We start from the raw sequence: 17,313 nt of genomic DNA, 5'->3' as shown, positions 1-17,313 counted from the left end.
CTCTGGCTTTTAATATGCTTTATGATTACAAACAGAGGCAACCAGGAGGTACAGTGGGTAGAGTGCCAAGCCTCGAGTCAGGAAGACTCATCTTTCTGAGTTGAAATCCAGCCAGCTTTGTGACCCTGGGCAAGTCACTAAACCCTGTTTGCCTCAGTTTCCTCATCTATAGAAAGAGATGGAAAAGGAAATGGCAAACCATTCAGTTGTCTTTGCCGAGAAAACCTCAAATGGAGTCACAAAGAGTAAGACACGACTGAAAAACAACTCAACAATAACAACAACATGATTAGAAACAATAGTGAACTAGAGTCAGCTTGAACTGGCTTACATGAGACCATTTTTAAATTTTCAGTGTGAGCATTTACAGTATGGAAATTGATAAACTACAAATCAGGGCTTGATTAATTCTTTTGTTGTCTAGACTTAAGAAAGAGATGGAGAAGATGTTAGTAATGAAAATTTAAAAGTATATCAATGATACATTTTGAGGGTGAGACACAGTTGTTAAACAATTACCAGCACATTGCTAATTAATATGTATTTTGCATACATTAGCTAACTAGGTCTGCACAAAAGCCCTGTAAGATAAGCAGTGCAAGTATTATTATTCACCTCTTTTGTTCAGCTGTTTCAGTCATGTCTGACTCCTGACTCTATTTGGGGTTTTCTTAGCAAAGATGATGGAGTGGTTTGCTATTTCCTTCTCCAGCTCATTTTACAGATAAGGAAACTAAGACAAAGAGGTGTTAGGTGACTTGCCCAGGATCTCACAGCTAATAAGTGTCTAAGGTTGAATTTGACCTCAGGTCTTCCTGACTCCAGGCCTAGAACTGTATCCACTGTACCACTTAGCCACTCGTGTTACAGGAGAGAAAATTGAGTAAAGGAGAGACAAATAACACCCAGGTTCATACATCATGTGGTAAAGATAGACCTCAATAAGGCAAAATGACTCAGTTACTTTATAGATAAACCCGTTCATTGTAATTCTTCCTCTGCTTTGACTCATCTATAATCTTCAACTAGTTTCTTAATTTCTTTTGGTATCACTTTTCCATCTGCCAAATAAGCATGACAATTCTATGTGAGAAGAGAGTAGTTAGGCTGACCCTGATCTCTATGACTAGATTTGCTAGTGGAGAGATGTATGACCAAACTTCCTCATTATGTTTTTTGATAAGACTATTTCCTCTCTTAAGAAGAGAGGCCATTATCTGGGCAGAATTTCTTTTATTGGAATCATTTTATCTAGAATCAAAACATTCTTGGTATAATGGGCTTGGAACTTGGACCTGTTGATGGTTTTTTTGTTTTGTTTTGTTTTGTTTTGTTGTATTTTCTTTTCTTTTCGGTGAGGCAATCAGAGTTAAGAAGTGACTTGTCCAGGGTCACACAGCTAGTAAGTGTCATGTGTCTGAGACTGGATTTGAACTCAGGTCCTCCTGACTCCAAGGCCAGAGCTCCATCTATTGCACCACCTAGCTGCCCATTTTGATGTATTTTTTAGTCACAACAACCCTAAAGAAAACTCTGAACTAGTTTGCAAGTTGAAGGCCCTCCTGGGGCAAGTCCTCTTCTCTCTGTGTCCCAGTTTCCTTCTATATAGAATGACAGAAATGATACTCACCCCTGCCTACCTTACCAGGTAGTTGTGAAGAAAATATTTGTTAACTTTCAAAAGACTATGGAAATGTGTAATTGCTATAGGAATATACTGTAATGGAAAATGCTGAGTTAAGATGGTAGACTCATGAGCAGGAACACTCCTGTACCTTACTCAAAGCACTCTACCTCAAGAGAAGCTGACTGAAAAGCAGAAGAAATAAAAATTGCTAGGGCTTACTTAAAGATTTAAATCTCGACTTGGCATTCCTTCTTCAAGGAAAGAAAAAAAATATAGTTCCACAAATAAAGGATTACCAGTAGTCATTTCTCAAGTGTTTAGACTGCACAGAAAATATACTAGACATAAGTGGATTGATGCTTATACCCAGTGAAGTTACTTAGCTTTGTACAACAACTACTAAACATAGATATATACAATAAAATAAAGGGTACACAAGTCTTTGTCTTTTTATATTTTTATGCACCTAATTTTCAATGAATGGCACCTGACAGTTAAAGTCAAAAGAGTATATCATGCACCCACTTAAAGCTACATCCCATGGCCCTCTTCAAAATAAGGTACTTTTTAAGTCTACAAGCATCTATTGAGTATTTTCTATGTGTTAATTGGGATGGCTAGGTGGCTCATTGGATAGAGCACTGAGCCTAGAGTCAGAAAGACTTCAGTTCAAATACAATCTTAGACACTTATTAGCTGTGTGACCCGGAACAAGTCACTTAACACTATTTGCCTCAGTTTTCCTCATTTGCAAAATGAGCTGGAGAGGAAATGTCAAACCCCAAATGGGGTTAGGAAGAGTTGGACACGACTGAAATGACCGAACAATAAGAAATAAGTTAAGTACTGTGCTAAGCATTAGGAATACAAAAATGGGCAAGAAAAAAAATTCCATGCTGTCATACTGAAATTCTAATAGGGAGAAAACATGACAGCAACTAATATGCATACAATATATGTATCATACAAACGGAAGGTAACCTCAGAGGAGGCACTACTGGTGAGGGGATTAAACTGGAGGAGAAAACTAGTAGGAAATATTTCTTGGGGAAAGTAAGATTTGAGCTGAATCCTGAAGGATGCCAGAGAAGCTACAAGGTAGAGAGGAGAAAGAGAGCATTCAAGGCATGGAAGAGAGCCACTGATAAGGTATGGATTTGAGAAATTGTGTCTTGAAATATGTGATGAAAGTGTCATTAGATTAAAGATTACAGAGTACATGGAGAGTCCTAAAGTTTAAGAAGGCCAAAAAGGTAGGAAAAGATCAGATTGTGAAGTGAATGAAAGCCAAACAGAGGATACAGTTTGATTTCACTGGTGTAGGGAATTCCCAGGTGAGAAAATCCCCTCTCCCAATGTGTTGTCTAAGCTAAGTGGGTACATGGCAGTCTTGCTTCCACCCATACTGAGTTGTTGAAATATTCTTTTGAAAACACTGCTGGTTTTAGGTCATTATTTACACAGCTGTTTTTCCTTTCCTGATGTTCTACTATTCTAATTCGTTTATTAGCTGACATTGGATTGGTCATGTGATCTTTTTAAAGCACCAAGCAGTAGTCAGATCTTATAAAAATTTTCTGCTCAGAGCAGTAAAAAACCACCAACAGTAAAAAAAAAAAAAATTAGAGAGAACATTGCTCTCTACTAATGTAAGTTGGCACCTTCTTTGCAATTCACAGACTTACAGTCTTAGAAAGTTACTTGTCTCTGAGATATTAAGTGATTTGCTTAGGGTTATAAAGCCAGTATGAGTTAGAAATGGATCTTGAATGTAGGTTTTCCTACCTTCAAGCCAGCTCTCTATTTTGACACTCTACCTCTTAATAAAATTATCTGACCCTACCAACCTACAAATTATATGCCCTCTCTTGCTCTGCCATCTCCATGCTTCCCCCAACATCTGGCAGGGCATAAATGCTTGCACCCTCCAAAGCCCCTCATTTTCACAAGCTGTTCTCTTCTTCTCTCAAGTTGACTGACTGCATTTTCAGTGTGTTGTTAGTCAGTGGATGATAAGAGTTTAGTGTTAAAACTAACAACTAGTGTTAGTCTCAGTAGTATTTGCTTAATAATAGGAATTCAAGCCCTCAGCTAAATGATGGAAGATAGGAATTTCAGGCAGGGACCAATTCTCTATCTCTTAATAAATGGGGTCATGCATAGTCTGGTGGAGAATATGTGAGGTAGCTGTTTATAGTTCCAGAAGCCAGAGTGGTACCAGGAGAATTTAGACAAATTCCATATGGAGCCAGAGATGGAAGACTAGCTTCATTCAGTCTGAAAAAATCTAATGGAGCAAGGGTTAAACATACTTCCCACCTCCCCCCACTTCCCTATCAGGAGAATTCTTTAGAGCGCCTGTGACTTTCTCAAAAACCAGTAGATGGGTACCAGAGCACAGAAATAGTAGGACACCTTCCCAATTTTCCTTGAAAAAAAAAGGTTTCCCTTTCAAAGGGAACCAGATAAAATTGTCTTAGCCATGCAAAAAGGAGGCTTTCCCTATCAATTGGGAACTAGCTGAACAAGTTGTGTCATATGAATGCAATGGAATACTGTTGTGCTATAAGAAATAATGAGCAGGCAGATTTCAGAAAAACCTGAAAAGACTTACATAAACTGATGCTGAGTGAAGTGAGCAGAACCAAGAGAACACCATACACAGTAATAACAACATTGTTCGATGATTAAATATGATAGACTTCACTCTTCTCAGCAATACAATGATCCAAGACAATTCCAAAAGACTCATATAGAAAATGCTAACCACATCCAGATAAAGAACTATAGAGTCTGAATGCATATCGCAGCATACGGTTTTCAATGTATTTTTGTTTTTCGTTTTTTCTTTTTTGTGGTTTTTTCCCTTTTGTTCTGATTTTTCTTTCACTACATGACTAATGTGGAAATATATTTAACAAAGCACAACTCTGAAGGGCTGGCCACATTGTTCAAATGTAAAATGTACACTTACCAAAAAGACTTTTATGGAGAACTCACACAGGGCATGCATTGACATGGTGGTCAGAAGAAGTGATACAAGAACACTCTCAAGGTCCCTCTTAAGAACTTTGGAATTGATTGTGTGACATAGGGGACACTGGCACAGGACTGCTTAGCATTGCATGCCTACATCAGAGAAGGTGCTGTGCTCTATGAGCAAAGCAAAATTGAAATAGCTCAAAAGAAATGCAAGATGCACAAAGTTACAGAATCCACCCAAGCTTGTATTGGTCTGATCAGCCACACTGAAACTTGATGCTAGCATAGCAATGTCATTTTGGTCCTCTTTGAGATACAAGGAAAACAACCAAACAATATGTATAACCAATATCATATTGCTTGCTGTCTTGGGAAGGGAGGAGGGAAGGAAGAGAAGGAGAAAAATTTGGAACTCAAAATTTCACAGAAATGAATGTTGAAAACTATTTTTACATGTAATTGGAAAAAATGCTATTAAGGGAAAAAAATAATGAAGCTTTCAAAGAAAATTTCAGGCATTTGAAGGTGAATGGAAGTACCATTGTGATTTTTCTATGTGCCTTTATTAAAAATCTCTGCATTTAGCCCCTAGATGAGCTTGTGTAGACAATAGAAATACATTTTAATCTAACATTTTCAGATTATCCATCAAAGAAAATTTGAATCATTCTTTTAGAGACCTACAACCAATGCAAAGGCAAAAGAAGTCACAAAAAACAACAATGTAAGCATCCAATTTATTGTTGCAGATAAGACAGCTGAATAGTAGAAGTCCTTCCCTTGCAAAGTCACTAAACTATCTTAAGAGAGGACAAGACGGGACTTTGGTTATTTGAGCTAACCATAGAGTTTTATTATTTTTTAAAAGTTGATGAAAAATTTGTTCACAGCAAAATGGTGAATATGATTTTATCGCCCTGAGGTAGAACTTTGCTGACTCTTCTTTCATTGTCCTGTTTTTGTGTTGCAGGTCTTACTTGGACATGTACAAAGTGGTTATCTTTAGTTATCTCTTCTGGTTTGTTCTTACAATCATCTTCATTACTGGAACCACTAGGATCAGCATATTCTGCATGGGTTATTTGGTGGCCTGTTTCTATTTCCTGCTGTTTGGGGGAGATTTGCTGTTGAAACCCATCAAAAGCATCCTCCGCTATTGGGACTGGCTGATTGCGTACAATGTTTTTGTGATTACAATGAAAAATATACTGTCAGTAAGTGGCACTGTTGTAGTTCAGCCCATAACACATTTGTGGTTTATTTGTTAAGAGTAAACAATCCATTCAGTGGTTATTAAAAGCCCTTTGCTGCATCATATTGTTCTCAGAAAAACCCAAGATCTTGTGGCAGTTTGTTCAGATGCTGCCAATTTGGTGTCCCAATGACTATTTATTTTACTTGTTTTTCTGTATTAAATAAGTAGAGCCAGTCCATGATTGTGAAACACATGGAAATGCACTTATAGAAATGAGTTGTGAGGTATTTCTTTTAAAAATATTCACAACTGATACAACTAAATCTAATGCTATAAATATCTATCTTGCAAAAAAGTGATATTGTGCCCCTGTGTATTAGTATTTCCTCGTCTTCTAGAATGGAAGAGTCCCTGAATTTAGCAGGTGTGATTTTTTTTTGGCTTAGAAATGTTGATCTTTCTTAGAGAACTATGAGAGTATTAAATTTTCTTCCCTTATTATGTGATGGAAACAGTATGAGACAAGCTATTAAAAAGCATGTAAGGATGTACATACATCATCTTTTGTATGGAAGGAGGGAGAAACAGAAACACTGAAAACAGCTTGGCCTCGAACACGCGATACCAAGCCAAAAGCAAAAATAGAGTAGGCTGGCCCATTAGTGTGGTTTGATGGGTTTTTTTTTTTGATTGATGAATATGCTTTAATATTCAGATGGGAAAAATACTAATCTTAAATTTGAAGGTAAGTGTATCTCTTGAAGTATTGGAAAATTCAATTACTCCCTGGTAGTAATGGGAATGATATAAAGGTATTTTTTAGACTATAAACATACTATTGAGTTATTTACTTCTCCACAAGCTTAAAAATGATCCTCTCATGGGCTCAAAGGGTTAACACTTTTCCAAATAATGACCCTAACTCAAAAATCAATTGCTATAAGGGAGTAGTTTACTTACATGTCAGTATGTAACTGATTGTACATTAGAGGGATGATGATGCAGTGATTGCTAGCTTCTCTCCTGTCTTCCCTTCCTCCAAACTACTTAGGAATGAGCTCACTAGGCAATCTAACTATGAAACTCATTTGATTTGTTTTTGGCATATATCTTATTATGTTAATGATAAGATCAAAGTCTGTGTAGCTGTTCATACTTTCCTGCATAATTTATTTTATGAATAGGCCACATTATTTCCATTATTCTTATCAATAATAAAAATAATGGCAATGCATATTCAGGACTTTCTTACAACCCTAGGTCTTCGTTTAGTGAAGAAAGTGTGTTGGGGTTAAGTGCATGAGAGAAAAAGACAGTAGCTAGCAGGAAAAGGAAAAAGGCTACAGAAAACCATTGCATTTTAAAGGCACTTAGGGACATGATAGTGATGAACTGCTGGATCTAGGAGTGAAGAAAGCAGACTATCTCACTTAGACCTCACAACTGCTTCTAGGAAAACTTGAAAGTAAAGAATATGAAGGGAAAAGTACTGAATTTTATTAGTCCTACTAATACATTTTTTACTTTTTTCCCCACCACCATTCAACTCATCAATGGCTCTACAGATATGGAATAAGGCCACACAGGATGAGGACTGTTCAGTAATTTTGTGTAATTTATGGGTTATCATGACAACAACACAACAAAAAAATGTATCACTTGGTGAAAAACCTTCTGGTAATAAGCCTATTTATAATTAGCTTGGCAGGTCCTTAAAAAATACTGATATAGATTGCCCCTGAGCCCATACATAGTCTAAGCCTTTCAAGTTTGGTAGAAATTTCCAAAGTTTGTGCTGCAGTAGAATAGCCTTTATGAACTAACCCTATGTTACCTCCATGCCAAAGTGAAACAACATATTCTTTGGAAGAAATAAAGTATTTCTCAAGACCCCTTTGAATTAATATTAAGTCATCCTTATCTCATTACTACTAAGGTTTCCTACTACACAAATGAGATCTGAATTGGGTGAGCTTATTCCTAGAAAGTAGGAGACGCTGGTTGTGCTGGCACTATTTCAATTCCAGTATCTAACATCAACATCTAATCTATAGATTTCTAGGGGATGCAATTCATTTGTATAGGAGGAAAAATTTCCAAACAATTAAAGCTATTCAAAAGTGGATTGGATTGCCTTCTGAGGTAATGAGTTCTCCACTATAAAAAGGTCTTTAAATAGAGACTAGGTGACACCTTGTTGCCAGATGTTGTAGAGGCTTTATTAATTGTGTATATGTTTAGCCAGATGATCACAAATCTATTCCATCTCTAAGTTTCTATAAATTCAATTGTCAATTGTTAGAAGTCTTGGTCTACGGTTAGCATTTTATTTTGAGCTTATTTGAATGTGGTAAACTTTTTTTTTATAATTTTAACTTGTTATTAATATATTGGAAAGCACAACATTGCCCCTAATTTTAAGAAGAAATGTTTCAGAAATACCCATTCTCATTGCAGTCAATTAAGGGAACACCTTCTATGTATCTGTTTCAAAGATTGAGTAAGATTTTTTTCCTTTTCTCAGACAGCTTTAAATCACAAATTTTCATGACTAGAAGGGTCTTCAGAGGTCATCTAGAATAATCAGCAGAAACACTGATAAGCCCGTAAACACTTGAACAAAGCTATCGTGTTCCCACTAGATCTTCTCTAAGCTTAAACATCCTAAGTTTTTTCAACTGATTCTCCTATGATATAACAATGGTATTCACCCTTCTGGTCATCTTTCCTTGAATACTCTCCAAGTTATCAATGACTTTTCTAAAATATGGTATCCAGGACTGAAAACAATACTCAAAGTGTGACTAAGACAGAATACAATGGAACCATTATCTCCCTAGTCACAGATCAAAAGATCAAAGATTCAGATTTGGAAGGGACCTAGGAGCCTTCTAGTCCATCCCCATCATTTTGTAGATGAGGAAACAGATCCAGGAAGTTAAAAGGACTTACCTGATGTCACACAGGCAACAAGCATCCAAGGGGTGGGGGTGGTTAGAATAAACACAAGTCTTCCTATGTGGTTTTCCAGTTTTATATGAGGAAAAAATTATAACAATTAGAGCTGCCCAAAAATGAAATGAGTATCTTTCTGAAGTAGTGAGTTCCCCATTGTTAATGAGGTCTTGAATTAGATGCACAGTCCTGGATACTATATTTCTCAAAGGAGCCTAAAATCACATTCACTTTTTTGTCTACCATATTATTTTATTTATCTTATTTAAACAGCATCTTATTAAAATCCTTGAGTCCTTTTTTTTTTTTCAGTTAAACTGCTGCTTGGCTATGGCTCTCCAATCTTGTAAACTGATTTTTTAGCTGAAGTGTAAAACTTGAAATTGAGCAAGGATAAATGTTATTTATTAGATTCAGTCCAATATTATAGAGTGTTGACATCTTTTTATATACCAATCCTGTTTTTCAATGTAAACTCTCTAAGTTTTACATTAACTGAAAGTTTGATAAGCATGCCATCTAGGTGGCTCAGTGGAAAGAGTGCTAGGACTAGAGTCAGGCAGATCTGAGTTCAAATGTGGCCTCAGACCCTTATTACTTTTGTGACCCTGGGTAAGTCACTTAACCCCTGTTTGTCTAGATTTTCCCACCTGGAAAATAGGGATAATAATAGCACCTACCTTCAATGTTGTAAGGATCAATTGAGATAATAATTGTAAAGCACTTATCACAGTGCCTGGCATAGAGTAAGTACTATACAAATGTTAGTTATTATCATTGTTATTATCTATTCATTGATCCAAGTCACTGGCAAAAATGCAAAATATAAAAAACCTAGCACAGATTCCCCAAGGCAGTCCACTGATGACCTCTTTCCAAGATGATATTGAACCATTAATTATTAATTTTAGGAGATAGCCATTTAACCAGTTCTGAATTCACCTAACTGGACATTAATCCATTTTTGACCTTTTCTATAAAAAAAATAACATGTTAAACTTTATCAAATGCTTTACTGAAATCTAGACAAATTGGTTCTGTATCATTCCCCTGATCTACCAGTCTAGTATTCCATTTTTTTGAGGAAATGATTGTAATCTGGCATGACTTTTTCCATAGATATATGATAAATATAATGCAAAATAATGATAAATTATAAAGGAGAGCCACAAAGTGTTATGAGAAATTTGAACAGGGAGAAAGATCACTTCCTGCTGAAGGGGATCACAGAATCCTTCATGGAGTAAAGGATACCTGAATTAGGCTTTGAAGGGAGAGACTTTGACATAATAGTTGATAAGCTGACCGAAATCACAGAACCAGGAAAAGATGAGACAAGAACAGGAAATAATAAGTTTATTTATTTATTAAGTTTACTAGAATTCAAAACCAGGAAGGGAATAATAATAATATGAAAAAAAATTTACCCTCGACCATAGAGGACTATAAAGAAGCACGTTTTATGGCTTCTTTTTTATGAACAGATGTATTTGTTTTTCCCTGTGGCAATCAATATGGCTTCTCTTTCTGCTCCATAAAAAAGCCTAACCAAATCAGTATCCTAGGTTTGAGAAAATATGTTCTGTTGAGGGAAATGCTTATCTTGTTAGCCATTTCAAATTCAAATTTAACCTATCAAAAAGTCTACAGACTTTCTTTTCTGCAAAGGTAGAAAAGCTTTTGTGAATGATGGTCCCTCATTGGCTTCATTCCACTCCATGGAGCTGAATCTCTTCAGAAAACAGCTATGCCTCACTCATCATCCCACTTACTACTGCTGAGTGACCGGAGTGGCAGTATCTGCCTCTAATTTAGTAACATATATTATGAACCACAGTCAGTTGTGATTAAATTCATGAATCTTCTGGGTATCCTGACCAACGAACATTTGTTACTGGTGTATAGTCTGTGTGTTCATTTTTTCCCATTTGTTTTACAGATTGGAGCATGTGGTTACATTGAGTCCTTGGTTAACAACAGCTGCTGGTTGATTCAAGCCTTCAGCCTGGCCTGTACAGTCAAAGGCTACAAAATGCGTAAGTATTATATTATTTTGTGGGGGGAAAGGGGTTATGGTGCTAGTAGGAGAGGTGCAGGAAGAATTGCATATTGCTTTATTTGGGAGTTTTGTTGGCCGAACTTGAAAAATAATGCAAAGCATCTTTTTTTTTTTTTGAGATAGGGCACCTAGGCTGGAACTACAGTGATTACTGAGGGACCCAATCTTAATATTTATTAGGACAGAAGTTTAAACCTGCTCCATTTTTCCAACCAGAGTCAGTTCACCTCTCCTTAGGGAGCATGGTGACCCCCTGCTGCCATGAGTGGCTCCATGCTTACCATATTGGTGTCAGAAACACAAAAGACATTGAAATGAAATAGGAAGAATGTTGATCCCACAGGCCTGAAAGTATGGCATAAGTCCTTTCTGTTAAAAAAAATTGGTTAACGGGGCAGCTAGGTGGTGCAGTGGAGAGAGCACCGGCCCTGAAGTCAGGAGGACCTGAGTTCAAATCCGGACTCAGACCAAACACTTGACACTCACTAGCTGTGTGACCCTGGGCAAGTCACTTAACCCCAATTGCCTAACAAAAAAAAATGGTTAACTGTAAGAGTGAAATAGTACTCTGTCAGTCTCAATTGTTGGGTTGGTTTCTTCTCATTTTTTTAAGGTAGGTTACAATGGGATCGTTTATTGGGAAGTGATTCTTATGTCAAAACAAAATATATAATTTTAAAAGAACTTTAAAGTTCTATTTAAATTACAATTTCCATTATTACTGTTGTTAAAACTGTTTTTTTTTCTCCTAGCAGCTTTGATCAAGCTTCTGGGCACCTAAGGTTCATACTTTGCAAACTCAGGTGTGCTCTGAGAAACTGTGAAAAAAACCCCTACAACCCACTCCATTTTATAACCACTCTAGGGATGGTTGATGGGTAATTTGGGACCATTTGTAACATTCTTTCCTTCCTCTCTCATCAACCAGTCATACATAATTATACCACAACCTTGGTGATTTGAAAGATTATTAATTTGAGCACCACTAGAACCTCACTGAGACAATTGCAAACAATCACAGAAATGGTAATTGCAAGCATATGTAGAGTAGAAATACTTCTCCTATTAAGACCTTTCCCATTCTCACCCTCCCCAGTGGCTTTCATTTCTTTTTCGGTTTGACAACAATGCTCTAGAACAGTGTTCTGGCTTGGAGGCATGACCCAAGGGTTCCATAATCAATCAATCAGAGAATGGGGAGATAAGGCATATCCCATCCCATCCTCCCTATGCTAGCCAATCCTAGATCTTCTCTCCATCACAGCCATGCCTACCTTTATCTCTGCCCTTCTTCCCTCCCATGTTCAGGTTCCCAGCTTCCCCCTTCTATACCAGTCACCAGTACCTTGGGACAGTTATTAACTAACAACTACCCAGGTACCCACAGACACAGTCGTGTGCATATCATTGGGAACTCCACTTCCAGCATGCATACCTTCTAGCCCCCAGATCATCTCATGACTGTGGGAGGCAGCCCTTGGAAGTTGTATTCTGCCTCCAGAACCTCATCTTACTGATTAATCAAAGTTGCACAGTATGAACAAGCATGGATGAATTATAGTACCCATTGCAACTTTTAATATATTATCTTTTTCCATCAAAGCCATCCCTCTTTGGAAATTCCCTATTTCTGTCAAGAGCACCACCATTCTTCCAGTTATAAAAGTTGCCCTCGTTGGTGTCATCTTCAATGCATCATTATTCCCACAGAACTAGTCAGTTGTCAAATTATCATTTCTACCAGCACAGTATCTCTTGGGTCTGTCCCTTCTCTCTACTTACAACCACAACCCATCCAGGACTTCATCATCTCTTGCTTAGATTATGGTAATGGCCTGCTAATTTCCATCCCTCAAGGATCTCATTCCTGTTCCCCATAGCTGCCAAAGTGATTTTTTAAACTGTCAGGTCTTACCATGCCACACTTACATACCATGCTACTCAGTAAACTTCAGTGGCTCCCTATTAACTCCAAGATCAATTCTGTATCCTATCTTAATTTCTGTTTTAGGTAAGTTTTATAACATATGTAATTATTCATACAGTAGTACATGTGCATAATTTATAACTAAGTGAATATATGAATATTATGAGTATGTGCATAATCAAAAAAGTTTAGAGGCTCCTGTTACAGCACAGTTTGACCATCATTACCTAGTGATTAAAAGAGAAAGAGAATGATCCATGTCTGCAGATTGAAAAAACCCAATGATGAATTGTTGAAGGATAAGGTATTTGTAGGTTATGATTAAAATATAAGCAATTTATTAGTATTAACATTTGTACCAAAGTTCCTAGCTACCCAGAGAATATAGTTTATTTGCTCTACTGTGATTTCCCAAGTGTAACAGAGTCTGTGGCATAAATATTACAACAACAATAAAAAAAGATTTTACGTATATTCATTCTAACACAGACTTTCTTTGTTTGCTGTCATAGCTCTTGATAATAAGGAATGTAAATTGCCCAGTGGTGAGGCTGGAATTATCTGGGACAGTATATGTTTTGCATTCCTTTTGCTGCAAAGAAGAGTTTTCATGAGTTATTATTTCCTCCACGTGGTTGCTGACATAAAAGCTTCACAAATTCTGGCATCAAGGTAAATTGTCTACATAAAAGTCATCACTGGTAGTGATATGTCATCATCTTAGAGATGATAAATGAATTCCATGGAACTGATAAGACCATCATTCAACGAGCATTCATTAAACACCTACTATGTGTCCAGGACCAAGAGAGAAAATATAGAGAAAGAGAATGAAAAAAATAGAGCTTTGGCAAATACCTGCACTTGGTAGATGGGAAGATGATGTTGTTCCAGCAAAGGAGACTGAAAAAGAGCAGTCAGTTGAGTCATGAAAGCCAAGTGAGGTGAGGTTATCCCAGAGGAGTGAGTGCTTGATGGTGTCAGAAGCTGCAGAGAGGTCAAGAAGGAGGATGAGGAAAAGACCATTGTATTTAATAGTTGAGAGAATTTTGTTAAGTTTGGAAAGGGCAGTTTCAGTCAAGTGATTGGTTCAGAAGCCAGACTACAAGGGATTGAGAAAGGAAAGTGAAGTGAAATGGAAGCAATCGATATAAACAGCCTTTTGTGGAGTTTTGCTATGGAAAAGAGATCAGCTGTAGGACTATGGCTTGAGGGAATACTAGGGTCAAGTGAAGATATTTTGATGATGAAGGAGACATGCTTATGGCAAGAGAGCAGTGAAAGATTAAGTGGATAAGGAGATACTGAAGAGTAAAGGATGGGATAGAATGACGGAGGGCACAATCTTCCAGGTGAGAGAGCAGGGGATGTGATCAAGAACCTTAACTGAGGGGTTAGACTTGGCAAGTAAACTTACCTTTTCACTAGAAACTGAAACAAAGGAGATGAAAATAAGTAACAGAGAGCTACATGACGTGTGAATCACAGAAGAGGGAACTTGTGATGGATGGCTTGATCTGTATGTTATGTATTATTAATTATTACACAACATTATGTAGCTCAGTATACTCATACTTGTACTCTTCCTTGTTTTTTCTTTTCTATCTCACTATTTTTGTCTTTTTTTTTCTTTTTCTATTTTTCTTGCTACTACTATTTGTATTCCTTTCTCCTCAGGCCCTTTTCATTACTTTTCTCAACAACTTCTCCCTCCTGATATGAGGGTGAGGAAAGCAGAAAGAGAAAGATGAAAGAGACCTGTGTGGGATCTGTGGTACCAGAGCCCTGTCTATGTATACCTCACAGTATACATAAGATGTATACCTTACTCCTCATATCACCAGGCAGAGATACTTCTGGTCTTGTCTTACCTACAACCCCTTCCTTCAGGGCTCTGACTTAAACATAAATCATTGATTTAGTACTGGAAGGAACTTAGCATTCATTGGGCTCAAACTCCTCATTTTACAGATGTATAAACTGAGAGCAGAAGAGATCAGTGACTTGCCAGGGCTCACATGGCTAGTAAGTGCCTGGGGTAGGACTCACTTCAAGCCTAGCTCTGCCTACTTTACAAGGGTGCTTTCCATTGCTTTCTGCTTCCTGAGCTCATTATCTAATTTGTTTCTGGGTGTGCCAAACATAGCAGACTGAAGAAAGTTTGGTGAATTACATCTCCCTTAGGATGCAGCTCAGGCTGGCTGACTTGGAGCAATGTCTTGAAGTATATTTAATCCACTAACAGACCTATATTAAAAGGAAGACCAGGTTTTACCCTCCACCTTTAACTAGTGGTACTAAAGTTCAACAAGCTAGTGAACTCTCTTTTACTGTTAAAACTGTTGTTTTTACATTTCCCAGTAAGAGTTGAATAAGGCTATGTTGGAATATTTACTTTCTTTAAGGCAAGTTTCAAGAGACAAATGGTCTTTGGTATCATCTAGCATCAGTGTGCAGCTCTTTTGAAGTAAAAATTACTACCTTTATACTATGCTATATAGATCACTGGGCCTGAAGACAGGAAGACATGAGTACAAATATGGCCTCAGACACTTACTAGCTGTGTGATCCTGGGCCCCAGTTTCCCTAACTGCAAAATGGGTATAATAATTGTACCTGCCTCACAAGGTTGTTATGAGGATCAAATGAGATAATATTTGTAAAGTGCTTAAGATAGTGTCTGGCACATCGTAGGTACTGAATAACTTTTTCCTTTCCCCTTTCTATCCATAGGCTAGCAAGTTGTAAGCAGCTTGCTGACAAAAAGTGGTAGGTTGTGCCCCATTCAGTCAAAGAGTCAAAAAGTATTTATTACATGCTTACTATTCTCTAAGCACTGGGGATAAAACTACATCTGTGTATAAAGTCACTTATACTATTTTCTTCCAACCCAGAAGAACAATTTTTGTAAATTGTTAGAAAACAGATATCACTTTCCAAGAGGTTGTAGGGCTTCATTTTTAGACTCATTTCCCCACTATAGATGATGGTTTCTGATCCTTGATATTTTTTTTTGTGGAAGGACAAATATAAGGTTCTAATTTATCTTGTATTATTTCTGAATTTTTATTCAGAGGTGCTGAACTTTTCCAGGCTACAATTGTAAAGGCTGTGAAAGCAAGAATGGAAGAAGAGAAAAAATCAATGGACCAGCTAAAGAGACAGTACGAATGCTTCATTTCTCTCTGATGATGGGGTAGCAATCCAGTATGCCAAAAGGGAGGTCAAGCTGCCCCCAGAGTCACTAGAGGTCTAACTTTAAGTATCCTGATTGGATGAAGTTTGACACTTGCCATGAAGCTTTCCATGGAATTAGAAGTTCCATGATTGTTGTCAAGACATTACTAATTCTGTACTATTCACAATCTGGTGGTGAAGGGAACTCAAAAGGTGGCATGATCTTAGAGTGTTAGAGCTGGAAAGGGCATTAGAGGTCATATATTACAATCCCCTGCACTTTAAAGAGGAGTATTCTGATACTTAGGAAAGCGAAGTGATTTGTATAAGGTTAGTACATGGGATAAGACAAAAAAATCAACTGTCTACCCAATGGGGTTGTGAAATTTTTGTTCTGCAAGACCACTGGTTAGTGCTTTCATGGAGTAGACTTTTTAGCAGTGGAATAATTAAGATACGGGGGGAGGGGAGGGGAGGGCACAGGCATCTCCAGTTGTCCGGATCTGTATCTTGCCACTGGACTCAGATGGCTCCAGAGGAGAAAGTAAGGCTGGTGACTTTGCACAGCCCTCTCTCACTTAAATTCAATTCACTTGCAAGTCATGGCATCACCTTCCTGATGTCACGGTCCTCTTTGAGAACAGAGGACAACAACAATATTCAGATATGGTGATATGATATGATATCATCTGGATAAAAGTCTAAGGCATTACTGACAAAAAGGTTCTGCTTCATCAGCTTTTCCATCCAGATTAGGGGAAAAAATGCCATGGATCACCAGGAAAATACTCATCAAATGAAATAGTCCTTAAATAAGACCATTCTAAAGAGAAGGGCCCTTTCTACTCTGAAGTCATCTCCTAGGGCCCAGGGGTGGGGAACCTGTGGCCTTCTCCTGTTCCTTTTTTTTTTTTTAACATAATGATCATTTCATAAAAAATCTACACTTTTGAGATTGACAGTATGTCATGTGAAAGTACTTGAAAAATGACAAAGTACTATAATATCCAAGCAATAGCAGTAATATTGTTATTTTTACTATTATTTTATTATTGCTGCTATTATTATTATTTTATATTATTATCTTTAAAATTGATTTTCACATATACCAAATTTGGACCAAATTATTTCAGAATGTATTTATTTTTCTCTTAAAAGTGAACAATGTTGCTATCACTCCCTTAATAAAGAAAAAAAATGTATCAGACCTCTTCATCATTGAGATTCTCAAGGTAAATTGCCCATTTGTTTCAGAATCCAGAGCCTAGATAACATTTAGGGCTTTTAATTCCATTATGCCCCAACATACTCTCTAAGATTATAAATTGATGAACGTGTGCTGATCTGCATTGGTAGGTAAGAGTTCTCATGGGGAGTTCTTCTACCAATGA

General features: G+C 37.2%; 1 protein-coding gene across 5 annotated transcripts in view; it reads left to right on the top strand.

Annotated features, from left to right (window-relative positions):
* The window catches only part of LOC114031886 (piezo-type mechanosensitive ion channel component 2), a 527,965-nt gene that overhangs the window by 431,657 nt on the left and 78,995 nt on the right, over nucleotides 1-17,313 (top strand). For all 5 annotated transcript variants that reach the window (XM_027847078.1, XM_027847079.1, XM_027847077.1 and 2 more), the window contains 4 exons: nucleotides 5,580-5,823; nucleotides 10,699-10,795; nucleotides 13,258-13,417; nucleotides 15,820-15,909. In XM_027847078.1, coding sequence (XP_027702879.1) covers nucleotides 5,580-5,823; nucleotides 10,699-10,795; nucleotides 13,258-13,417; nucleotides 15,820-15,909 — 591 coding nt within the window. The remainder of the gene's footprint in view (nucleotides 1-5,579; nucleotides 5,824-10,698; nucleotides 10,796-13,257; nucleotides 13,418-15,819; nucleotides 15,910-17,313) is intronic.

The sequence above is a fragment of the Vombatus ursinus genome, unplaced genomic scaffold (assembly GCF_900497805.2).
Source record: "Vombatus ursinus unplaced genomic scaffold, bare-nosed wombat genome assembly UNPS02015255.1, whole genome shotgun sequence".
NCBI classification, from domain to species: Eukaryota; Metazoa; Chordata; class Mammalia; order Diprotodontia; family Vombatidae; genus Vombatus; species Vombatus ursinus.
Note: the sequence above shows the minus strand (reverse complement) of the source record. Positions and strands in the feature narration are given on the sequence as shown.